We start from the raw sequence: 27,728 nt of genomic DNA on the forward strand, positions 1-27,728 counted from the left end.
TTATACTGAACGGAGCAATGACATCGCTAATGTCATTAGACGTCATTGGCCTATGTTGGGCAACTGTCTCCCTCAGGTTACTGAATTTACCAATCAACCTTTATTTTCATATCGTAGACCCTCGAGTCTCAAGGACAAATTAGTCAAAGCAGATATTGGTCCGATTAAAGTAAAGAAACAAACGTATTTGACAAAACCCAAAGTTGGCTGTTTTCCGTGTTTATGCTGTGTCAATTGCAATCTAATGCATAAGAGATCTATCTTAGAGCACCCCACTACAGGTAGACTGTTCCAGATCAGACACTACCGGACATGCAATAGTGATTTTGTGATCTATGTCCTTCAATGTCCCTGCAAACTCCTTTATGTAGGTGAAACCACCTTGGATCTTAAAACTAGACTCAATCAGCATAGGTACACTATTAGGAAGGAAAAAAATTGGATCTCCCTGTATCTAAACATTTTATCGATTTGGGTCACACTGAGCATCAAATGAGATTTTGGATCTTAGACCATATCCCGCCACTTAGAAGGGGTGGTGACAGGACCAAGCTCCTGAAATTAAGGTTACAATGGATAGGGAGGCTCGATACTCTAAAACCAAAGGGCTTGAACGTGGACTTTGCATTGGGTGGATTAATGTAGATCCCCCAGACACTGGTCCTCATTGGTGACATGGGTTAACATCGTTTTCCGTATATTTGACATGATGACTGAATTTTACTTGATTGATACTAATTATTCTTTTTTATTATAGATGATGTCACATCTATCTGGATATCACCCCTGTGGACTCATTGAATCACTGCTCTGTATCTTCAATATGGCTGGTTACCCTGTGATTGTGTTTTACTGTACTAATTTTTAATTACTTGGATGCTATCTAAACCTGAGTGAGTAATGAGTTGGCTAGAGGCATGCATATTCTTCTATTGCCTGGACCCAATGTGCTCTCCAACAATGATCCCTATACACGCTTACTGATATTGTAGGGATGTTTGGGAATGCACTATTACACATATGTGTGGTATCCACGCATATAAGTGCCAGTGCTATCCCCCGGGTGGTGGTTAATGACTGCTTCAGCTTCCCGTCCCTTTTACTTAATAAGTGTGTTCTCCATTTACTGGATTGTAGCCGCTCTGTGTCCCGGTCCCGGTGATTTAAACACTCCTGTGCCTGCCTCCCTATACTATCCTCAGCTGGTACGCATTCATGTTTCGCTATTAAAATCACTTTACAGTAATGGGCGCTTACATAACGTTGCGCCGAGGTTCTTGCCCTCTTTTTTGCCAATTTCCAAGATGGCGTCCGCATTATCTACATGCATAGTACGCATGCGCAAATTCGCGCTACACATCTGGGACACCGTAACACTTAGCCATTCTTCCGCGCATACGCAGTAGCGCTTCGTGGACGCCGCCATTGCGGCACAATGATCTTGTCTCCTCAGGTGATATCATTTTTTACTTATGTCCTTTTCACTATTATCACACAGGTGTAGGTATCAATAGTTATGCATACTTTACACTATTTGTACGTTCCTGTTGGATTTGATTACACCCAATATTGTTTAGTCACTATTGCATCTTGCGTGAATTCATAACAAATGTAATTTGTACACTAAGTTTGTATTTTGACAATGTATGTATTTGATTACTAATTTTGTATTTACTGATTGGCACCTTATTTTATACTGCTGTGTGTTCACATGTCTTTTGCTTGAGAAAGGCTCTAGTGCATAGAGCTGAAACGTCGCACATGGGGCAATAAAGTACCCTCTTTTTTTCACTTGAAACACGGTGTGCTGCCTGTTTTATGGATGGATGGATGGATGGATGGATGGATGGATGGATGGATAGATAGATAGATAGATAGATAGATAGATAGATAGATAGATAGATAGATAGATAGATAGATAGATAGATAGATAGATAGATAGATAGATGGATGGATGGATGGATGGATGGATGGATGGATGGATGGATGGATGGATGGATGGATAGATAGATAGATAGATAGATAGATAGATAGATAGATAGATAGATAGATAGATAGATAGATAGATAGATAGATAGATAGATAGGATAGATATTGTTGTGTGTGGTAACTTGTTTGTTCCCATAACAGTAAATCATATCATTTAAAGCTAGATTTTAAGTGACAAAAGCTGGTTCAAAACTTGCTTACTTGCATTCCAATAGTAAGGTATGAGGATAAAGAAGGGCTTGGCATTATAAAGAGTAAGTGTTTTTACCTGTTTATCTAGTTTCTAATGCCATAGTGTACAAAATAAAGACAATACTGAAAATAAAAAAGCCATAAAGAAAAAAAAGCCAGATTCAATGTCATTTATATATTTATATGAAAGGAACTATTTCCCGTTATTGACAAGTTCCAAGATGTTGAAGGAAAAATTCTGCTTTAAATTATTTTTGGAGATGGATAAAAGCATAAAAGAGGTAAGATAAATGGGGAATGCACCCTTGTAACCATAAGAACCCTAGACCTGTCTTTAAAGGCTATATACACTTTTGTAGCTAAAAGGTTTATTTCAAATTAATGTTTTATTTGATTTTAAGCAACTTTTACATTTTACTTTTTCAGATAGAAGCTGTATCGCTCCGTCAAAGCTAATTCCTTCAGGTCAGCCAGACTGATAACTTGGCTGAAATCCGGTCCTGTGTGTCAGATCCAGCTAATAACGATCATATCTAAGTTCATAAACTCAGCATTCTGCCGAGCTGTCGGTACAGCCAACCGGACGTAAATCGGCTTTGACGGCAAGATACAGCTTCTATGTATACAGGATACAGTTCCTTGTAATCAAATAAAACATTGATTTATTTAAAAACAAAATTACCTAAAAAACTGTATATAGCCTTTAAGTATTTCCAGTTGCTAGGGCATACTTTTACCTTAGCATTTGCATGTGTATTTAGCATACACAGGATAATATATTAGCATATACAGATGTAGCCATCTTTAACTTGATTCTGATAACACAACAAAAGCCATTGAAAAAGTTAAGATAAAGGATCTACCCATTGTTTATTTAATGCGTTAAAAGTCAAACTAAAGACGGCTACATCTGTATATCTAAGCTAGCATACTACAAATAATAATGAGATAAGAAAAAAGATAAAGAATAAAGAAAATCCCTTTTTAGGATATAAAAAAAATGTGTAGGGTTCTGAATACCATAAATGACATTTAAAAGGGTGTAATTGTGAACCAACCCTCCCTCCTTAGTGTGTTTGAGTTGGCACATAGTGGGCACAGTAATGCAGCCGAAAACTGTACAGGCATGTGGTTTTACCACAAATCAGGGCAGTTTTCAAATTCATTGTTAATAGCGATTTGCAGGTAAATAGAAGTTTTGCCCTGTGGCTGCTGTGTGTGAATTCTCCGTAAGGCTATGTTTCCACAAGTCGGTTATGCTGCATAAAAGTATGCAGCATTTACGATGTAGAACCCGCAGGAAATTCCATCTGAAAAACTGCATCAAATTGTGGTGCGAATTTTCTTCTGGAATCGCCGCTGCATAAAACAGAGGTGAAAAAAAAAAAAAAACAATACTTACCTTACTGGCATTGCCATAGCGACATATCCCTCCGTGCTCCATGCAGCCTGGCCTCCTGTATTGACGCTACAGCTTATGCGACCACTGCAGCCCTCGATTGACTGCATCGGTCACATGAGATGAAACGTCATCCCAGGAGGCCAAGGTGCACAGAGAACAGCCGGGAAGTAAAGGAGCCGTCACTATGACAATGCCAGGGAAGTAAGTATAGACTTTTTTTAACCCCTTAAGGACGCAGCCTAGTTTTGGCCTTAAGGCTCAGAGCCCATTTTTCAAATCTGACATATTTCACTTTATGTGGTAATAACGTCGGAATGCTTAAACCTACCCAAGCGATTCTGAGATTGTTTTCTCGTGACACATTGGGCTTCATGTTCGTGGTAAAATTTATTCAATATATTCAGTGTTTATTGGTGAAAAATTGCAAAATGTAGAGAAAATTTTGAAAAAATTGCATTTTTCAGAATTTAAATGCATCTGCTTGTAAAACAGACGGTTATACTACCCAAAATAGTTACTAGTTCACATTTCCCATATGTCTACTTTAGATTGGCATCGTTTTTTGAACATTCTTTTATTTTTCTTGGACGTTACACGGCTTAGAACATAAACAGCAATTTCTCATATTTTTAAGAAAATTTAAAAAGCCTTTTTTTTAAGGTACCTCTTGAGTTCTGAAGTGGCTTTGTGGGGCCTATGTATTAGAAACCCTGATAAAACACCCCATTTTAAAAACTAGACCCCTCAAAGTATTCAAAACAGCAGTTAGAAAGTTTTTTAACCCTTCAGGCATTTCACAGGAATTAAAGCAAAGTGGAGGTGAAATTTGCAAATTTCATTTTTCTTGCTGAATTTCAATTTTATCCATTTTTTTCTGTAACACAGAAGGTTTTACCAGAGAAACACTACTAAATATGTATTGTCCAGATTCTGCAGTTTTTAGAAATGTCCCACATGTAGCCCTACTGCGCTCGTAGACTAAAACACAAGCCCTAGAAGCAAAGAAGCACCTAGTGCATTTTGAGTCCTCTTTTTTATTAGAATATATTTTAGGCAGCATGCCAGGTTTGAAGAGGTGTTGAGGTGTCAAAACAGTAGCAATCCCCCAATAGTGACCCCATTTTGGAAACTACACCCCTCAAGGAATTCATTTAGGGTTGTTGTTACCATTTTGACCGCACAGTTTTTTCACAGCACGTATTTGAATTGGGCTCTGAAATGAAAAAAATGACATTTTTTCAAAATAAAATGTCATTTGTGATCAAATTTTTTTATTTTCACAGGGAACAAAATACCCCATTTTGTTGCCCAATTTGTCCTTAGTGTAGTAATACCCCATTTGTGGTGATAAACTGCCGTTTGGGCCCATGGGAGGGCTCAGAAGGAAAGGAGCGCTATATGTTTGTTGGAGTCCAGATTTTGCTGGATTGGTTTTCGGGTGCCATGTCGCATTTGCAGAGCCTCAGAGGTATCAAAGCAATGGAAACCCACCAAAAGTGACCCCATTTTGGAAACTACACCCCTCAAGGAATTCATTTATGGTTGTTGTTAGCATTTTGACCACACAGTTTTTTCACAGCACCTATTTCAATTGGGCTGTGACATTAAAAAAATGACATTTTTTCCAATAAGATGTAATTTTTTACCAAAATTTCTTAGTTTCACAGGGAACAAAATACTAAATTTTGTTGCCCAATTTCTCCTGAGTGCATCAATACCCCATTTGTGGCAATAAACTGCCGTTTGGGCCCATGGGAGGCCTCAGAAGGGAAGGAGCGCTGTGTGTTCTTTGGAGTACAGATTTTGCTGGTTTGGTTTTCGGGTGCCATGTCGCATTTGCAGAGCCTCAGAGGTATCAAAGCAATGGAAACCCACCAGAAGTGACCCCATTTTGGAAACTACACCCCTCAAGGAATTCATTTATGGGTAATGTGACCATTTAGACTCCATAGTTTCTTCACAGAACTTATTTGAATTGGGCTGGGAATTTAAAAAATATATATTTTTTCCAATAATATGTCATTTTAGCTCAAAAATTCTTATTTTCACAAGAAATAAAATACTCCATTTTGTTGCTCAATTTGTCCGGAGTGAGGCAATACCCCATTTGTGGTGATAAACTGCCGTTTGGGCCCATGGGAGGGCTCAGAAGGAAAGGAGCGCTGTGTGTTCTTTGGAGTACAGATTTTGCTGGATTGGTTTTCGGGTGCCATGTCGCATTTGCAGAGCCCCAGAGGTATCAAAGCAATAGAAACCCACCACAAATGACCCCATTTTGGAAACTACACCCCTCAAGGAATTCATTTATGGGTGTTGTGACCATTTTGACCCCATAGTTTTTTCACAGAACTTATTTGAATTGGGCTGGGAATGAAAACAAAATTTTTTTTTCAAATAATATGTAGTTTTGGCTGAAAATTTCTTATTTTCACAAGAAACAAAATACCCCATTCTGTTGCGCAATTTGTTCTGAGTGCCGCAATACCCCATTTGTTGTGATAAACTGCCGTTTGGGCCCATGGGAGGGCTCAGAAGGAAAGGACCACCATTTGGCCTACTGGGGATTTTCTAGTGCGAAGTCATGTATGCAGAAGCCCCTGAGGTACCAGTACAGTTGAAACCCGCAAGAAGTGACCCCGTTTTAAAAACTACACCCTTAAGGCATTCATCTAGAGGTGTAGTGAGCATTTTGACCGGAGACCTACACCCCATAAACTGTAATGTGGGTTCTCCCGGGTATGGCAATACCCTACATGTGGCTGTTATCAGCTGCCTGGACACACAGCAGGGCCCAGAGGGGAAAGACGAGGGGGGATAAGCTGTGCGGAGTGCATCAGGGTAAGTAAAATTGGGGTAAATTATAAACCAAGGGATGTATGATAAATTTTAAAACACTTTCATACAGAGCTCTGGTTATTCGGGACACGTGTCACATTGATATATTGTGTCATCCATTATCGCCCTCTTATAGCAGACTTTGCACCTCTTTTGACTTTTTCCCTTCTTGCCAGTTTGGGGAACTTCTCCTGGAAAGTGTTGCCCTGGTACGATGCGTGTGGGCTCGCTTCCAGAAGTACTGAGTGCCCCCCCTTCTTGGTCCCTAAAGATTAGGTTCTTGATAATCACCACTTGAAATTCCAGGAAAGTTCCCTTCTGGCCTGCACATCGACGTAGCACGTACGCATTGTACAAAGCCATCTGTATGATGTGCCCGGCCAGCTTCTTATACCACACCGCATGGCGCTGTAGGGCTTCAGGGCTTGATCTTACAAGTCCATCCCTCCCATGTACCTATTGTAGTCCAGGATGCAGTCTGGTTTGGGGGTGGCCTTTCCTTCATATATCCTAAACCTGTAGGTATACCCTGATGCACTCTCGCAGCTTATACATCTTCACGCCATACCTTGCCCTCTTACCCGGCAGGTACTCGCGGAATTGAACCCTCCCTTTAAAATGTACCAGGGACTCATCAATAGAAATACACTTCTCGGGGGTGTATGCTTGGGAAAACCGGGCAATGGAACGGTCTAATAGGGGTCTCCGTTTATACAAACGGTCAAAACTGGGGTCATCTCGGGGTGGGCACGGCTCATTATCAGTATAATGTGAGAAGCGAAGTATTGCCTCATTTATTTATTTTTTTAGGTTCCAGTTCAGTTCTGAAGTTGCTTTGAGGGGCCCATATATTAGAAACCCCTATCAAACACCCCATTTTAGAAACTAGACCCCTCAAAGTTTTCACAACAGCATTTAGAAAGTTTATGAACCCTTTAGGTGTTTCACAAAAATTTAGAGCAAAGTAGAGGTGAAATTTACATTTTTTTTTTGTCAGAAAATTCTCTTTATACCATTTTTTTTATAACACAAAAGGATTTATCAGTGAAACGCAACTTAATACGTATTGCCCAGATTCTGCAGTTTTGAGAAATATCCCACATGTGGCCCTAGTGCGGTAATGGACTGAAGCGCCGGCCAACGAAGCAAAAGGAGCACCTAGTGGATTTTGAAGCCTCTTTTTTATTAGGCACCATGTCCGGTTTGAAGAGGTCTTGTGGTGCCAAAACATTGGGAACCCCCCAAAAGTGACCCCAATTTGGAAACTAGACCCCTTGAGGAATCCATTGTAGTTTTCTTGGGGTGCATGCGACTTTTTGATCAGTTTTTATTCTATTTTTAGGTGGCGTGGTGACTAAAAAACAGCAATTGTACGATTGTTTTTTTTTTCTGTTTTTTTTACAGCGTTCACCGTGCGCTATAAATGACATATTCACTTTATTCTGCGGGGCGATACGATTACGGCGATACCAGATGTTTATAGTTTTTTTTTATGTCTTATGGCGTTTGCACAATAAAATACGTTTTGTAAACAATCATTCACTTTTTGTGTTACCATATTCTAAGAGCCAGAACGGTTTTATTTTTCAATCAATAAAGCCGTGCGAGGACTTATTTTTTGCGTAACGAACTGTAGTTTCGATCAGTACCATTTTTAGGTACATGCCACTTTTTGATCTCTTTTTATTCCATTTTTTGGGAGGTGAAGTGACCAAAGAATTGTGATTGTGGTTCGGTTTATTATTATTTTATTTTACAGCGTTCACCGTGCGGGATAAATAATGAAATAATTTTGTAGTTCGGGTCGTTACGGACGCGGCGATACCAATTATGTATAGTTTATTTGTTTGTTTATATATTTTTATTAATAATAAAGGACTGATAAGGGAAAAGGGGGGATTTTTACTTTTAATACTTTTAAATCTTTTATTTTCTTATTTTTACACATCTTTTTTTAACTTTTTTTTTACTTTATTACTTTGTCCCACTAGGGGACTTGAGGGCAGGAGGCCCTGATCGCTATTCTAATACACTGCACTACATGCGTAGTGCAGTGTATTAGAACTGTCAGCTACTCACTGACAGCAAGCATAGTGGGTCCTGACGTTGTCAGGACCCACTAGGCTTCCGTCTATGGCATAGCCGGACGCCATTGTTTGGTGTCCGGTTGCCATAGTCACCATCGCCGGCCGCTATCGCGTAGCAGGCCGGCGATGGCAGCTTAACCCCTAAAAAGCCGCGATCTCTATAGAACGCGGCTTTTAAGGGGTTAATCAGCGGGGACACAGCGATCGGTCCCCGCTGTAGGAGCTGTGACAGCTGCTGAACAAGACAGCAGCGTCACAGCTCCTGTATGTGTCGGGAGGACGGCCGAAACGGCCGTTACTCCCGAGACGTACTATTACGGCATGGAGCGCGAACGATACAGCTGCCATGACGTAATAGTACGTCAAGGAGCGGGAAGGGGTTAATTAAATTTAGACCAAAAAAAAGTTGTTAACTTTTACACACGTACACAGGAGCAGCCATCCGTGTAGCAGATGCTTCATATGCAGATGTAGCCATCTTTATCTTGACTCTGATAACTTTCTGCAGCATGATCTCACACAACAAAAGCCATTGGAAAGTCATTGAAAAAGTCAAGTTAAAGTTTCTTGCCACTGTGTATTTAATGCGTTAGGAGTCAAGATAAAGATGGCTACATCTGTATGATCACAGATACACTTAAAAAATAGTTTTAAAATGTAAATCTGTAATAAAACGAAATAATAATAATAATAATAACATTAATAATCATCATAATATAGTATTGTGCATACCTAAAGTACACTAAGTATACCATGATTTGATGGTGAATTATCAATTTTTTTCACAGCAAACTGTATAGTTAGATAAGTAGAAATTATGGCAAAAATGTTTTCATACAGTAAAGACATATCAGGACAATGTCGAATTTTTATATTTTAATAAATTGTTTTACAATACTTCAGAAGGGGTGGTCTATTATAAAAATCCCCTTCTTATCTGTCCTTTTAAGGTGTACATACGTGTATCTAAAGTTGGCATTAAACATTATATAGAAGTTGATCAACACTCAACAGACATCTGCTGAAAACATGGTCGGTCATGCTGGATTTTTGTGACCGTAGGTCTTCTCCAATTATTTTTATTGCTATGATATTGTCAGCGAAGCATGTCCTACGATTCATTAGTTTGTGCCTATGGTTTTTTTTTATTCACTCTTCCGCCTCTTGCTTTCTGTAAGAAGTTGTACATGCATGGTCCTTTAGAAAACTGAAACAGCAAATGCCATCTTCCATGATTTGATGGGGATTATGCATATAAATGATGAAGTGTAAATCTGAATAGCATAGCGCCATCTTCTTTTCTTTTTAGGATCTGCTCACATCACGTTTGGAGCATACAATTGAGGGATATGATTTTTTGTTTTCATTAAAAAACGTATATGCTCAACTGTATGTAAAAAAATATGACAGTGCGCGGAGGCTGTACAGCTCTTTACTACGGATCCGCCCGGACTTTGTGCACAGACTCCGTCTAAATCCGTATGTTTGGAGATGGAGAATTTTTTTTTGTAGGATTCATATGGAAAATCTATATCTACGTAAAAGAGACGTCTCCAGTGGAATTCATGGGCATGATTTACATCCATTATTTAAAGGAGCACTCTGTAAGGGTATGTTCACATGACTTAGCAAAATAAGTCTGAAAATACGGAGCGGTTTTCAGGCAAAAACCGCTCCTGATTTTCAGACGTTTTTGTAGCAACTCTCGTTTTTTCGCGGTGTATTTTATAGACGTTATTGGATCTGTTTTTCAATGGAGTCAATGAAAAACGGCTACAAAAACGTCCCAAGAAGTGAAATGGAGTCAATGAAAAATGGCTCCAAAAACGTCCCAAGAAGTGACATACACTTTTTTCGCGGGCGTCTTTTTACGCGCCGTATTTTGACAGCGACGCGTAAAATAAGACCTCGTGGGAACAGAACACCGTAAAACCCATTGAAAGCAATTGGCAGATGTTTGTAGGCGTAATGGAGCCGTTTTTTCAGGCGTAATGCGAGGCGTAAAACCGCCTGAATTACATCTGAAAACAGTGCGTGTGAACATACCCTGATGCTTTGTTGTCCTTTCAGTTACATTGTGGTCACCAGCAGTGAGACCACCGACAATGAGTTTGACTCTGGGGTACCCACAATTTCAGCTGCTTGTTTTGCCAGGGCAGCTGTCAGAAGGATCAATGCTGTCCATGCCGGCGACATTTTGTAGGTACAGTATGCTGTAAACTGCTTTTAGCCTGTCCTTGAAGAAAACTTGTTTTTCCTTTCATGCAAGTTTCATCCTAAGCATGTAAAAAGTGAAAGTTTATCCTTACCACTGTTGGCTCAACAGGGTGTTTCCTGCTGTGACTTATCTTTGGCAGAAGTAGCTTTTCTTCTTGTCTAACAGGTGGAAAGAAAGGAGGAGCAAACATTTCTTGAAGGTTTGCTTTAAGCACCCTCCAGTGAAGAATTCGGCTTGTCCACTTTACTGCCTTTCAGCTGTCAGCGTGCAATACCTGCATTTGTGCGGCCGTGTGATCTATTTATCTATTCCGTCACTGCTCAGTTCTTACATTTTATACTTTGCGCCAATTTGAAATCCATTATCTGTATAAAGAATGCCGTACATCTATCAAGACCCGAGACAAAAAGAACCCAATTTCCCCAATACTGCCAAAAGTATTCACTCATCTGGCAAAACCTATGAGGAGCTCAAACAAGAGTGTGTTAGGAAAGGAATTCTTTTTGAAGATGTAGATTTCCCAGCAAATGATTCTTCACTGTTCTACAATGAGAAACCAAACATTCCCTTTGTATGGAAAAGGCCTAAGGTGAGAAACGAAAAAAGAATATTAAGATTTATGCTGCACGTCTTTTTATTATTGCTGTGTTTGGAGATTTTCTCAAACTGTTGAGTCCTTTATCATTAATTCCAATAAGATGCACTATAGAAGTGGCTTCTATGTGATGTTTGGTGCAATAGTCTCTTCACATCATGCAGATAATAATGGGATAGGTAAATAATTATTGTTTCCCACTAGGTGGATAAAGGAGCTTACCTTATTTTATTTTATTGTGGAGTTTAATGTATAAGTTCTATTCAAAAAGCTCATCCTAGTGGTGGCTTAATCACCATAGAATTTTGGACCTTTTTGGTGTTTAACGGTGGACGCGCTAGGCTCACACATGGCCCTTTTGCTTATTTATTTTTTCTGGTTAGAAAACACAGCATCTGATTAATATATTACAGTGAATAGAAAAATATTACATTCATACAATGAATTTTTGTTTAATGCAATGGGTTTGTTTAGTCTCTAGATCAGGAGTCTAAAACTCGGCCGGGTAAGTGGACCGCACATAGAAAAAATGTGAAGTGCTTATTTTAACAATTCCGTTTTCCAGTTTAAGTGTCGCTAAATGCTTGCTGGCTGCTCAGTTGGCAGCGTTTGGCAGACACTAGAATGTCATGATTGGGCAGCCCCTTTTTAGATACTGCCACAGCGCCCTCTGTAGATATTGCCGCAGTGCCCTCTGTAGATAGTGCTACACCCCTCCTAGATAATGCCACAGTGCCCTCTGTAGATAATGCCACAGTACCCTGTGTAGACAATGCCACAGTGCCCTCTGTAGATACCGCCACAGTGCCCTCTGTAGATACCGCCAGAGTGCCCTCTGTAGATAATGCCACAGTGCTCTTTGTAGATGGTACCACAGAGTCCTCTGTAGATGGTACCACAGTGCCCTCTTTAGATGCTACCACAGTGCCCTCTGTAGATACCGCCACAGTGCCCTCTGTAGATAATGCCACAGTGCTCTTTGTAGATGGTACCACAGAGTCCTCTGTAGATAATGCCACAATACCCTCTGTAGATAATGCCACAGTGCCCTCTCTAGATAATGCCACAGTGCCCCCTGTAGATGGTACCACAGTGCCCTCTGTAGATGGTACCACAGTGCCCTATGTAGATGCTACCACAGTGCCCTCTCTAGATGCTACCACAGTGCCCTCTGTAGATAATGCCACAGTGCCCTCTGTAGATAATGCCACAGTGTCCTCTATAGATAATGCCACAGTGTCCTCTATAGATAATGCCACAGTGTCCTCTGTTGGGTTGAACTATCTACAGGGGGCCGTGTGTTCATTTCTCATCTACCACCAACGATCCAGCAGCGCGGGAAAGGAACTGCGATCCAGCGTGACATCATGAAGGAGCACCAGCAAGTTCCTCCTTCGGCCTACTCTCTCCTCTACCAAGGGAGCTTCGGTGCCCTGCAGATGACAGCCTTAGGGGCCGCATGCGGCCCGCGTGTTTGATACTTGCTTGTTGTGGTGTATTTTCAGCCATAATAGCAAAAGCATCCAAAAACTCAACTGCTGAGCAATTTCCATGTTGCTGTTTTTTTTGGTGAGTCTTTGCATGGTATTTTTCTATGCATTTTAAAATCAAACTGTAAAATCCTATGTGAACAAGCGCCAAAGAAGTTATAGCATGTCGTCAACAGCTAGGACCCCCACCGATCCTAGAGTCAGATTCCATGTTTTCACACTAGACATGCATGCTTTACGTTATAATCAGTCTTGGTCAACATCTTCTAGTAACTACTATTTGTATATGGTATCATTTTCCGCACTTTATCATATATAAGTGCACTTAAATGCAGGCATCCATCTTATTCAAGGTTTGACGAGTGTCACTTTACAAATCCAAAATCATGTGCTACAACATATCCTCAGGCAGAGAAAGCCTAGCATTTTAGTGTTTAAATACCAGAATAATACCTTAGTATAAATGGATGTTTGCTCGACTAATTTCAATTGCAAAATGCAGTTTAACGAGAAATACTTGATTGTACATTTCGCCTATTTAGGGTGTATTCACACATCCTGGTTTTGTGGCATTCTTTTTGCTTTGATTTTCGAAAAAGAAGGGGGAAAAATGCCACAAAACCGATACATGTGAATGTACCCTTACTCCTTTTGATTCTTGTTCTGATCAAGTCTATACTATCATAATATTATAATATTATAATGTAGTCAACGGGATATTCCATAAATGTCTGATCGATGCGGGTCTCAGCTCTTGGACCTGCACCTCTATCGAGAACGGGGCTCCTCCAACCCTTATCCTGCCTAGTGAACTGGGATCAGCATCTATCAGAAATTTATATTACATACTGTGTATGTTCCATAAATGTTTGCGATGAGAATGACCCTTTAACTTATAACATTAGTAGATATTATAGACTACTTTGAATAGATCATCCAAACTAATTACTACAAATAATAATGCAAATAATGCCTATAAAAGATGTCTTAGGCTTAGTTCACATGTGGAGTAACTATGCATACATATGCAGCACCCTGCAAACAAATGGGGTGTTTAAAAACTCATTTTTCACCAAATATCCACAGCATGGTCCATATGTAGCGGATTTGTGGCATATTTTTGCAGCGGATTTCACCCTTTCATTGTACTCCACGGCAAATCCATGCCACAATCCGCATTTAATACAAGACGGGAAAATTCAGCCATGTGTGAGCCTTAGGATGTTATATAATTAGATTATAGTGATTACAAGACAGGATTGAGATAAATGGATCTATTGTATGATACTATGCAGACACATAAAAAAAAGTTCTGCAGAAGAGTGGTATATACGAAGTGGCGTAACTTTAATTCATAGGGCACCATAGCAAAGTCAAGGACCTGCCCAGTGGCGTAACTACCGCCGTAGCAGCCGTAGCAGCTGCTACGGGGCCCGCGGCATGAGGGGGCCCATGTCGCCTGCCTCCACGGGCCCCCACCATGGCCGGAGGCTCTGCTAGCAGCCGCTATGACTGCTACAGCGCTACGCCACTGAACACTACGGCAGAGCAGGGAGGTATCTCCCCGCTCTGCCATTAACAAAAGACATGTATCCCCTATCCACAGGATAGGGGATACATGTGTGATCGCTGGCAGCGATAGGGAGAACGGGGGACTGAAAGTCCCCTGAAGTTCTCCATCACAAACCTCGGACTTCCGGGGTCTGTGTCGGCAGCTCCTTAGAAATGAATGAAGCACCGGTCGCGTTTGTGCGCATGCGTGACCAGCGCTCCTTTCATTTTTATTGAGCTGCACAGACGCCGGAAGTCAGAGGTTAGTCATGGAGAACTTCGGGGGACTTTCGGTCCCCCGTTCTCCCTATCGCTGCCAGCGATCACACATGTATCCCCTATCCTGTGGATAGGGGATGCATGGCGTTACCTACAGGGGGGGACTCTGCATGGCGTTACCTACAGGGGGGGGGACTCTGCATGGCGTTTCCTACAGGGGGGGGACTCTGCATGGCGTTACCTACAGGGGGGGGACTCTGCATGGCGTTACCTACAGGGGGGACTCTGCATGGCGTTACCTACAGGGGGGGACTCTGTGTGGCGTTACCTACAGGGGGGGACTCTGTATGGCGTTACCTACAGCAGGGGACTCTGCATGGCATTACCTACAGGGGGGGACTCTGCATGGCATTACCTAAAGGGGGGTACGCTGCATGGCGTTACCTACAGGGGGGGACTCTGCATGGCGTTACCTATAGGGGGGGGACTCGGCATTGCGTTACCTACAGGGGGGACCTCTGCATGGCGTTCTCTACAGAGGGGGATGTATGGCATTATCTACAGGCATACTCTGTATGGCGTTATCTACAGGGGGGGGACTCTGTATGGCATTATCTACAGGGGGGGACTCTGCATGGCGTAACCTACAGGGGGGGACTCTGCATGGAGTTACCTACAGGGGGGGACTCTGCATGGCGTTCTCTACAGAGGGGGCTGTATGACGTTATCTACAGGGGGCTGTATGGCGATATCTACAGGGGGGCTGTATGGCGTTATCTACAGGGGGGCTGTATGGCGTTATCTGCAGGGGGGCTGTAAAAAAGGCACTATCTACAAGGGGGGGTGTTGTGCGACACCCAGGGGAGGGGGGGGTCCCAGTCAAAAGTTTGCTATGGGGCCCAGTCTTTCCTAGTTACGCCCCTGGATCTGCCGTTACTAACTTGCTGGCAGTGAATTAAACTGCAGAAAAGCAATAAGCAACATAACTATTTTAACTGGAGCAACTACTAAAAGATTGATTGTAGTGTCATATTGCAGAACTTTTACACAAATGAGAAACCACATAAAACTGTCAGAAAGCAGAAAGTCACTAATTCATTTTTACCCACAACACAGATCGATGTTCTTGCGCCTGAATAGGTCCACTCACGCTCCTTAGCAGGTATTATAGCTGCTATTACTATGGTTATAGGATACAATTCCTTAAAATAATGGAGACATTGATTTAAAATTATGAAAATATTACTGCTAAAAGTGGTGCAGACAGTTATTAATGTTATGGGGCATTTACCTATGGGTTCTAGGGCTGCTGGGTAACTTTATTCTATATACAAACTCGTCCAAACATAACTGACTTTTCCCATTTATTAGGTCTCAAAATATGTCCATTATAGGAGAGGAGCATTTATCATTATTTGTGTTTGCTTTAGTCAAAGGATTCAAGTGCTTATTTTCCTTGTACTTCATAGTATTCTTTAGGGCGGGTTCACACATGGCGGAATTGCACTTAAATTCCGCTGCGGACACTCCGCAGCGTTAATCCGCAGCGGAGCCGTTTCTCCATTGACTTTCACTTTAATTTAGCAGTGTTCGTTTACACGATGCGTACAATTCCGCTGCGGAGCATAGGCTGCGGAGCGGAATTTGGTGTCCGCAGCATGCTCTGTCTGTTGCGGAGCAGTGGCGGACTCATGGCGGAATTTCTCCATTGACTTCAATGGAGATTCAAAGTTCCGCAATGAAGTCCGCAGCTGTCATGCACATGTCATGTGTGCTGCGGATGCGTCTTGCTTTTTTTACTTGACATTTCTTCATTCTGGCTGGACCTATGTATTTCTAGGTCTACAGCCAGACTGAGGAAGTCAATGGGGCTCCCGTAATGACGGGAGCGTTGCTAGGAGACGTCAGTAAATAGTCACTGTCCAGGGTGCTGAAAGAGTTAAGCGATCGGCAGTAACTGTTTCTGCACCCGGGACAGTGACTACCGATCTCAATATACATGTATCTGTAAAAAAACATATAAGTTCATACTTACCGAGAACTCCCTGTTTCTGTCTCCAGTCCGGCCTCCCAGGATGACGTTTCAGTGTAAGTGACGGCTGCAGCCAATCACAGGCCAAGCACAGGCTGCAGCGGTCACATGGACTGGCGCGTCATCCAGGGAGGTCGGGCTGGATGCCGAAGGAGGGACGCGTCATAAAGACAACGGGCGGTAAGTATGAATTTCTTTTACTTTCACTAGGGAAAGTGCTGTCCCTTCTCTCTATCCTGCACTGATAGGGAGAAGGGAAGCACTTTTCCCGCAGTCCGCAGCAGCTAGTCCGCATCAATTTTCTGCACATTTTGTGCAGATCCGCAGCCGTAATCCGCAACCCGGATTAGGTGCGGCATTGATGCGGACAGTTGCGGAGGAATTCCGCCATGTGTGGTCATGCCCTAATAGTCCACAAAAAAAAACAGTTCTAAAAATGCAATACTTATCCTGTTCCACTTCTTTAATGCAGTTCCATTTCCTATACAATTCAAACCTTTGCTTTTGGAGACGTATTATTATAGACGTAGGTCTTGCTTGGCATCCTTTCATCATCCTGATTTATTTTACTGCTCAATTGCATTGTGTTTCTTGACTTCTAGAGTCCACTTTTATATCCTTACATTCCGCTTCTCTGTCATCATAACCTTTGTTCAGCATAGAGGTTCCTCATTCGAACAATAAAACATTCGATACACCTATTTTCATGAGCACATACCATTACATGACTGACACAGTGGGAGGCTTTTATGTAGCCAGCCAGCAGAGTACATCACTTTGTATATTGCTTTGATTCCATTGCCTTCTGTATTTGGAAATATCAATCCCACTTTATCTTCCTGCACTTAAGGTTCTTCAGTGCAGCAGATCAATAAACTTCCCTTTTCATGTATTACCTGTAATCCTCCACAAGTATTTTCGCCATTCTTGCTCGATGTTTGTTTCATACTTTATTCTTTTCCTATCTTTTAGAGTCGCAGGTGGTGTTTTTCTTGCTGGTTGTTTGGCTTAATCACAACCGAAACCGGACGACAATTGTGTCTGATATTTCATTTATATTGTGGAAATCAGCCTCTGTTAGAATATAAATGTATTTTTCTATTTTCAATATCATGCATTTTTGCACCCTAGTCTTCCCAGACATCTCGCTATAAACTTTTTTTCCAGTTTTCAATGTATCTTTTGTTGTTCACCTCCATTTATTTGTCTTTTTTCCCCCAAGGTTCTCTCTTTTTCTTTGATTACATCTCTAAACTTCATCTTCATTCAATTAAGTTTCGCATTAATATGAAACTTTGAGAAATAGAATTACTTTGCAACTGTGTATGCCAGTTTATCACCTAGAGCAGGGGTCAGCAACCTCCAGCTTTTGTGAAAGTACAATTCCCAGTATACCCTGGCAGTTTTTGGCTGGAAGAATAAAGCCTTTGGCTGTCAGGGCATGATGGGAATTGTAGTTTTACAACAGCAGGAGTGCCAAAGGTTGCTGACCAGTGACCTAGAGCATTTCACAGCCCATCTCCTTAGGGTCCATGCTTCATTGTATGACATCTCGGTGAGGCTCTGTATTCTCCCCTAGAAGAAGTGGAGGACACCTGTGTAATAAGACATGGACTAGAGCATGGAACAACTTTTTTATCTCATGGATTGCATATGAATCCATGAGAGGAAACCTCAGTATGCTTTTGTTTAAATTCAGAGGCACACATAGGTACAGTATGGGCCCAAGGAACGCTATAGACCCCATATTAGGGATTTGTAAACTGAGGACTTAGGCGGTACCGGGTATTTCTGCTTGGGGAAAAGAAGTAGTCAGTAGTAGTCTGCTTGGATTACTAAGTGATTTGGCTCTACCTGCTATGTGAGTCTGTAGAGAGATACAGGATCTCAGTTTTGTGCCAATACCCACAAACACTTGGCCTCCGAATAGAATAATACAGTAAACTATTTATACCATACCATTTGCACCAAATCATCAGTCTTTCCACTGAACTAGCTGGAGGGATGCCTATAGGAACTCCAGATTACAATGCGAGAGGATTTCTATCTTGATATGCAAATTCAATTGGAGGAGATCAAGGTTTCACAGGATGTTCTACTCTTTTAGTTCTGTCAGTCATCTACATATTACAAATACCATACAGACTGTTCTCCATGCCCTCCTTGTGTCCTGTCAAATATAATAGGACAGCGTTCATTGATTTAAGGTTACCATTTTTCTCTTCCGCCCGCATTTTGTCGAGTATATCCAAACTATAGGTCTTACAGGTGTTTGTTACAGATATCAGAGAGACTACTATACACTCTTGAATGCTATGTAATAAAAGTATTACAGTAGTATAATCAGCTTATGATCCTATTTGTCTATGTAGTTGTTACTATTTAAACTTCTCTTTTTAGTTTATCATTTTTATCTCTGCAATTTTGTCTGCTTCATAATTGGCATTATACATTTCTATTAAAATATGTCACCCCCTGATGTTAGAATACTTGCTGGGGAGAGGCACCAAGGCAGAAAATGCCTGTGAATTCTTCTCCACTGTCAACACCACAGTAAGGCTGCTTTAAGTGGTAATGTAGTATTATATGCTGCAAGTCTATCTCCTACTATCTCAATCCTTCTTTGCTATGCAGTAGAATTTTTTCTAGATATGTTTGTCCTTATTGAGTACACGAAATAGCAGAAAGTACTTAAACATAGGGATAACAATTGCAAAATGGCAATCATTTGGAAGGTGAACCCATATCTGACCCATTGCTTAAAGAGGCTCTGTCACCAGATTTTGCAACCCCTATCTGCTATTGCAGCAGATAGGCGCTGCAATGTACATTACAGTAACGTTTTTATTTTTAAAAAACGAGCATTTTTGGCCAAGTTATGACCATTTTCATATTTATGCAAATGAGGCTTGCAAAAGTACAACTGGGCGTGTTGAAAAGTAAAAGTACAACTGGGCGTGTATTATGTGCGTACATCGGGGCGTGTTTACTACTTTTACTAGCTAGGCTTTCTGACGAGAAGTATCATCCACTTCTCTTCAGAACGCCCAGCTTCTGGCAGTGCAGACACAGCCGTGTTCTCCAGAGATCACGCTGTGTCGTCACTCACAGGTCCTGCATCGTGTTAGACGAGCGAGGACACATCGGCACTAGAGGCTACAGATGATTCTGCAGCAGCATCGGCGTTTGCAGGTAAGTCGATGTAGCTACTTACCTGCAAATGCTGATGCTGCTGCAGAATCAACTGTAGCCTCTGGTGCCGACACGATGCAGGACCTGTGAGTGACGTCACAGATCTGCACTGCCAGAAGCTGGGCGTTCTGAAGAGAAGTGGATGATACTTCTCATCAGAACGCCCAGCTAGTAAAAGTAGTAAACACGCCCCGATGTACGCACATAATACACGCCCAGTTGTACTTTTACTTTTCAACACGCCCAGTTGTACTTCTGTGACCCTAGAGACAAGTGACTGCTCCAATCTTAATGCCTTATTCACACGACAGGGTCCCGCCCGAGCCCGAGTGTCGGCCGATAAAATTGGCCGGTTTGCATTAGTTTTGCATCCGTTCCGGGCCGGGCAGATCTGGACAGTGACATCAGGGGCAACTCCTGAAGGGGAATCCCCATGTGGCCGGTGATTCCACTTCAGGAAAAGCCCCTGTCATCTGTGTCCATTTATGAACACTGAACGTTACTGGCTTCGCCTGGTGTGGAATCCCCGGTCACAGAGTGTACGGGGATTCTGCTTCAGGAGTTTCCCCTGATGTCACTGCCCAGATATGGACAGAGACATCAAGCGCTCTGTCCAGGTGCGGAATCCCCGAACACACGGGGATTACGCTCCTTCAGGGAATAAAGTGGGGCTAGCACATAGCAGAGCAGGGAGATACCTCCCTGCTCTGCTATAGTGGAGTCGCTACAGTAGTAGCAGCCGCAGCAGCAGCTGCTAGCGGCGCCATCGGCCATGGAAGTTGTCGCTGGGCCCTGCGCTTTTAAAACAAGCATTGCTCCCTACCACCTGCTGTACACCACGGCCCTGGCCCACAGTGTATAACCTTACCTCAAGCGTACAGCCATTCGTCCGAATGGCATAAACTCCTCCTCCTCACATGCACTCTGCGCTGTGAGGAGGGAGCGAGTGACGGAATACATGGCCATCACTCGGGACACATTCCAGTGATCGCCGTGTATTACCCGGCCCCATAGACTTCTATGGGAGCCGGGCGGCCGGGTTAACGGCCGAAAATAGGACATCTCCCATTTTTTGATGGCCAGGTTTCACGGGCCGTCAAAAAATCGGTCGTGTGAATAGCCCCATTAGGGGTCTATTGTTCCTACTGCAGCAGGGTGACCGCCGTTTTATGAACGGCCGTCACCCGGCCGGGAAACCCTTTCATGTGAATAAGGGCTAAGTAGATTTCCACAAAGACAATAATGGTGAAAAAGCGTCACTTCCTTTTAATCACAGAATATTCAAAGGACTCATATTTGATAAGAAAAAAAATTGTCAAACAATTGGTGTGTATACACTATAAAACAATTCGGTGGTTAGTGATCTTCTGCCGGAAAAACCTAGTATAATACAGCGCCGAGCTAGCAGTATTAAAGATAGAATCAATAGTACTGTAGCTATATTAAGCCTAAAAATATTCCTAATCATTTGAGTAAAGTGTTCATTCCCTGTCTTAAGTGCAAGGGTCTGTTCACATCAGCGTCAGGCTTCCATTCATGGGTTCCGTTAGACCTTTCAGTCAGAGGAACCGATTATCCGAAAGACAAACAGAAACCATAGCTTCCGTTTGCATTACCATTGATTTCAATGGTAATGCTTCCGTTGCAATTGGTTTCCGCTTTTTTCCGTTCCGTAAGGCTTTGTTGTTTTTTTTGGAAACAATAGCGTAGTCGGAAACAAATGGAAACCAATTGCAACGGAAGCATTACCATTGAAATCAATGATATAGAAAACGGAAGCTATGGTTTCTGTTTGGCTTTCCGTTCATCGGTTTCTCCGACGGAAAGGTCAAAAAGAACCCATGAACGGAAGCCAACGCTAATGTAAACAGGCCCTAAAGCATTCAAAGATGTGAAGTATAAAAAGAAAAAAAAAAAGGAATTAGCACTTTCATAACCGATAACAATTCTGAAACATTCAAAATTCATGATTTAACCCCTTTCCACTATTGGGCGTGACTGTACGTCCTGATTTACAGTGCATTCCCGCAATAGGGTGTACAGTCACGCCCTGTAGTTGAAGCGGGCACAGGAGCTGTGCGCGCTTCATCTTTAGCGGGTGTCAGCTGTAATATACAGCTGACATCCCACTGCAATGGCGGCGATAGCAGTTACCGCCTATCGCCTGTATTTTTTTTTTTTTATAAATTCTCTTTTATTAAGGGTATTAACATACAAAACAACCATGAAAAACAGTCCTTACATCCATCGTAATAACATTCTTACAATGTAGCAGGTTACATAAATCCAAGTATCCTTAGAAAAAATTGTCTCTGAGCAAATGGGATAATTCCCGACATATCTTCGTGAAATATAATGTGAAAGAAAAACAGAGACATGCATTACAGAGGGTAGACCCAGGGATTCACTTCCCCATATTATAACCTGATAAACTAGAACCCTCCCATCAAGGATCAAATATCAGTAACCTACTGTGTGCTTATAAAAACACAAAGTAAAGGAAAGAAAATAATAATTACATAAAAGGATAGATACAATACAAAAGATACAGTCTCCCTTGTGGTGGAAAAATATGGAATGTCAGCACCTTGCAACGTCCCTGGTCTCGTCCGTCAAAATAAATCCAGTATCATGTGAAATTATTCATACCTTAATCCCCTATATATTAATTTACCTAGGCTAGACCGGGCCTCTGGAATTGTTCCTGGATAATTGTTCTAAGTATTGTTTCCATAGTTGCCATGTCTTAAGGAAGCTGTCCCTTGTGAAAGTATTCCAACCCACCAACTCTTTAAGTCTATATAGTTGATGCATTTTAGACCACCAGACCTCTATCGTAGGGGGATCTGTTTTCCTCCAATACAAGGGAATTAGAAGTTTTGCAGTGGACACCAGGAAAGTTATCAAATTCTTTTTCGAAGGCGTAAAATCTTTCACTGGTAACCACAACAGAACCAGCTCCGGGGTTAACCGGATATTATTTCCTGTTATCTTGCCTATAGCTATTTCCACCTCCCTCCAGAAATTCTTAATTTTAGGACAAGACCACCATATGTGTGCAAGCGTCCCTGTCTCCAGGCCACATCTCCAACAAACGTCTGTGCTAACTAGATGTATTCTATAAAGATAAGCGGGTGTCCTATACCATCTTGTCACCAATTTGTATGAATTTTCCTGGTACCGCGCACATCTAGAGAACCCGTGGGAGTGAGAAAGTATCAGATCAATCTCTGTCTGCGAGAAAATAGAGCCCAGCTCAACTTCCCATTCTCTAATGAAGTGTGGTTTAGATGGAGCTCGTTGTAGGAGTAGACCAGAATGTATCTTAGACAGAGGCTTAGTCGGGGTATTGGGTAAAAGAGAATAATTTTCAAGCCACGTGGGGTTCGGATATGAGCTTAGATTAGCTGACAAAAATTTACGACATACTAATTTAAAATTAAATTGATGTAGAAAGGAGACCGCAACCTTATGAAGAGAAGGATTCGGATCATTTCCCCTAAGTCTTGTCCTAAGAGCCTCCAAATCAGGTAGAACTGCTGCATCTAATATCTCCGCTACTTTATAAGTTTTAAGTGTCTGCCACATCGAAGAACTCACACTTTGTGTTTTATTTACATAATGTGGTAGAACAGCCAACGGAGCCAATGAAGAAAGATTTCCACTAGACATGGCCAGAGCGCCCGATTTCTGACAAACTTTAAGCATTCCCCTAGTCAGTACACTAACCAATACCTTTGGTGGAGGTAATGGTAATTTTACCCACAATAAGTGAGCTAAGTCCTCCGAGAGAAGCGCTCTTTCCATATCTAGATGAAGAGCCCCTATAGACAAATTAGCTAATTGTGACCAGCGAGACAATTGGACCGCTTCATAATATGTCTTTAAATCAGGCAATGCCATCCCTCCTTGCGCTTTTTTACGAGTAAGGAGCCGATAAGCCAACCGGGAATGCTTCTCCTTCCACAAGAACTTAACAAAAAGACTCCTGAAACTGTTGAAAAAGCTATTTGGGAGCTCAATAGGCAGACTCTGCAGCATGTATAGGATCTGTGGGAGCACATAAGTCGCCAATAAATTTTTCCGCCCTATCCAAGAGACATAAGGTATGTTCAATTGGGATTTATATCTATGAATTTTGGAGAGGAGGGGTTTGAAATTAAGTACGAACAGCTGGGACACATCAGCTGAAATCATTATCCCCAAGTATTTAATAGCCTGCGAAGGCCATTTAAAGGGCGACATAGATTTCAGAACCAAGAGCTGACCAACCGGTACATTAATGCCTTAGGCCTCCGACTTATCATAATTAATTTTAAAGTTAGATATCTCTCCAAATTCATTAAAGACGTCTATTATTTTTGGAAAGGCCTCAAGTGGATTTGTAACCATCAATAGCAAATCATCTGCACAGGCTGCCAGTTTATGAGTATAACTCCCCATCTTCAGCCCTTCAATCCCAACGGTCTGTCGTAATTTCGCAAGTAATGTCTCCATCACCATACAGAACAGAGACGGGGACAAGGGGCAACCTTGACGTGTTCCATTTGTAATAGAAAAGTAATCTGACAAAGAACCGTTCACTTGAATTCTAGCAGATGGGGAGGTATACAGAGAAAATATGGCATCAATAAACACAGGAGGAAAATTAAACTTAAGTAAGGTAGCTCTCATGTACTCCCAACAGACCCTATCAAACGCCTTCTCTGCATCAGTACCAAGGAGGACCATAGAAAGCCCCCGGCGCCTTATTTGACATATAGCGTGCAATACCCTGCTCACATTGTGCCTTCCTTCCCGTCCCTTCACAAATCCCACCTGTTCTTCATTTATTAGTTTCGGCAATAGTGGTTGAATGCGGAGAGACAGAATTTTAGCCCACCACTTCACATCACAATTCAAGAGCGAGATAGGCCTATAGCTCCCACAGCATTCCAGATCCTTCCCCTCTTTAGGAAGAATAGTTATAAAAGCTTCCAATGCTTGCTTAGGTAATGAAGCACCCTTCATCAGAGAATTGCATACTTCCACAAACTTCGGTATTAATTGCTGACTAAATTTTTTATAGAACTAAATAGGTAGACCATCCGGCCCCGGGCTCTTCCCAGACGGTATTGAATGCAACACTTGCTCAACCTCCTCTTTAGTGATAGGCGCCAGGAGCACTCCACAGTCCAACTCAGAAAGCACAGGTACCGAGATAGAATCTAAAAAACTCCCTATTTTGCCAGTCTTCTCCTGAGGTGTCAACCCCGAATTCCCCACCGAGTTACCCAAATTATATAGAGAAGAATAAAAGGATTGAAAGGTCTTTGCTATAAGCGGGGTGGTAGTCACCCTTGCCCCTTTGTCATCTTTTATGGTCTCTATAAATGTTTTGGACTGTTTTTGTCGGATCAGACGGGTCATCAATTTGGAGCCTTTGTCTCCATGGAGATACATGTGACTTTGAGCAGCCAAAAAAGCCTTAGCCGCTTTTACATTCATATGGTCCTTAAGTTCCTGACGTAACTGACATAATTCCCTATAATCCTCAGCCAAGTTAGTGTTTTTATGCGATAATTCCATTTGAGTTATCTTATGGAGTAAGTCTAGAATTTGAGCATTCCTTTGTTTTTTAACACGTGAGGACAGGGCAATAAGTTCTCCCCTCATAAAGGCTTTTTGCGTCTCCCAGAGAATGGGTCTAGAAATTTGCGGAGTATCATTAAAGCCATAGAATTTCTCTAGTTTTAGGGCAAGTGCTTGACTATGCTCTTTGTTTGCAATAATGGTATCGTTCAATCTCCAGGTCCATTCCTTACGAGGTAAATTAAACAATTCTAAGGAAAGTGATATCGGAGCATGGTCTGAAACCATAATACTTCCTATATCCGCTTGAAGTAACGAGGGAACAAGGACCATAGAAATGAATATATAGTCAATTCTATGATAAGTCTCGTGTGGTGTAGAGTAAAAAGTAAAGTCTTTTAAGGACGGATTCTTAACACGCCAGGCATCTACTATCCCTAGTTGTGACAAGATAAGTTTAAGGCGTCGCATAGCAGATATGGAAAACCTCGTACTAGAAGAGGTAGAATCCAAAGCGGAGTCCAAAGATACATTAAGGTCTCCCCCAAAAACAAGATATCCCTCACTAAACGTTTTAAGAGAACAAAGAGTTTTACGCAACCACGTCAGTTGTCCAACATTAGGTGCGTATACAGCTGCTATCGTAAACTTTGTGTTGGAGATGTGTCCCTTCAAGAAAACATACCTTCCCATAGGATCTAGCAAAGAAGCTTCTACTTTAAAAGGAGTGTCTTTGTGTATAGCAATAGAAACCCCCCTCGATTTGGAGGAGTAAGTGCTATGAAACCATTGTGTATATGGTTGTGTAGACAAGTTTGGAATATGTGTAAGCCGGAAATGAGTTTCTTGCAACATTAAGACATCTGGAGTGTTAAACCTTAAGGAATTAAAAATACGAGATCTCTTTTGGGGAGAATTCAACCCCTTCACATTGAAGGAGCAAATACGTAGTCTACCCATGATATTTTACATTCAGAACCAACCTGACCACAGGTACGTTTGCTAAGTGCCACCACCAGGGAGATAAGACAAAATCAACAATAAAACGAATAATAACAAAACAATAAGGAATGGTATCAAAAGGAAACCTCCGTATTATCCCGGAAATAGGAGGTGCTATCATGATGCAACTAAGCATCCAACAGATCCCCTGCCAGAGGGGGGGGGAGAAGAAAGTTGCCATTTTGTACAAAACATCGCACCAATTCTTCATAACTCGTAAGACATAAACCGAATACTGATCCACATATTAATACTAAACTGAGTCACCGCATGAATATATTAGAGAGTTGGGAGAAATACATATATATATAGGGGGTATAAGCCATGGACAACATTACCCATGATATAACAATCACTTCCAACCCCACAATAGAACAATAACACACCTTCCTCCCCCTTATCCCGGTGAATTTGCCACAGTGTATTGGGTTTACATGGGTAAAATATAAGAAAAATATAATGCCCAACATGTACAAACGATCGCAACATTTCTGTGAAGAAATTGAAACTTATATAAATCACTTTAAGACATCATTCAAGTGTCCTCTGCCATACGCGTCTTCTTGCCTCTCGGAGACTTGGGCTTGGGAGTAGGTTGCCACGGTTCTTGCACTGAAGGCATTCCCAGATCCAGCGACACCGGCATCCAGGACGGAATCTCCATAGGCTCTATCCCCAGCTTTTTCCATGCAGTATCCAGATCTCCAGGTGTGCGGATGGTGATCTGCCGACCATCTTTCATCATAGCAAGGCCAAATGGATAAAGCCAATGAACAGGTAGTTTCTTAGCACGTAGAGCCTCTGTAACCGGCTTCAGAATACGGCGTTTGGCCAATGTGCTCGCAGCCAGGTCTTGGAAGAGTAAGATCTTAGTCCCTTCATACACTACTTCCGGAGCATCTCTTGCAGCTCTTAAAATGGCCGCCGTGTGAATATAGCTCAAAATCCCACAGATGACGTCACGTGGAGGTTCACTAGCCCCAGGCCTGGGACGAAGGGCTCGATGTACCCTTTCTACTGTGATATCCAAAGCCAGCTCGGAACCAACTAATGAGCGAAAAATAGAATCCACCACAGCAGGTAAGGCATCATGGTCAATTGACTCGGGAATACCCCGAAGGCGGACATTCCTCCGTCTACTACGGTTTTCCTGATCTTCCATGTGAAGATATAGATTATTCAAGTGCATGTGATGAGCAGAGAGCTCCTGATGAACTGAAGCACCAAATTTAACAGTAGAAATGTGAGCTTCCTCCAGCGCCATTACTCTGTGGCCAATATGATGCATGTCGGATTTGATGTCCGATAAGTCTTTCATCACAGGCATAAGTGCCTGGAGCAGTATTTTCTTCA

General features: G+C 42.0%; 1 protein-coding gene across 1 annotated transcript in view; it reads left to right on the forward strand.

Moving 5' to 3' along the window:
* Positions 1 to 572: 572 nt before the first annotated feature.
* Positions 573 to 27,728, forward strand: part of CAPN9 (calpain 9) — a 163,028-nt gene continuing 135,872 nt past the window's right edge. Inside the window, exons 1-4 of the mRNA XM_075863727.1 lie at positions 573 to 670; positions 10,576 to 10,704; positions 10,889 to 11,005; positions 11,099 to 11,312. Coding sequence (XP_075719842.1) covers positions 573 to 670; positions 10,576 to 10,704; positions 10,889 to 11,005; positions 11,099 to 11,312 — 558 coding nt within the window. The remainder of the gene's footprint in view (positions 671 to 10,575; positions 10,705 to 10,888; positions 11,006 to 11,098; positions 11,313 to 27,728) is intronic.

The sequence above is a fragment of the Rhinoderma darwinii genome, chromosome 4, assembly GCF_050947455.1.
Source record: "Rhinoderma darwinii isolate aRhiDar2 chromosome 4, aRhiDar2.hap1, whole genome shotgun sequence".
Taxonomy (NCBI): domain Eukaryota; kingdom Metazoa; phylum Chordata; class Amphibia; order Anura; family Rhinodermatidae; genus Rhinoderma; species Rhinoderma darwinii.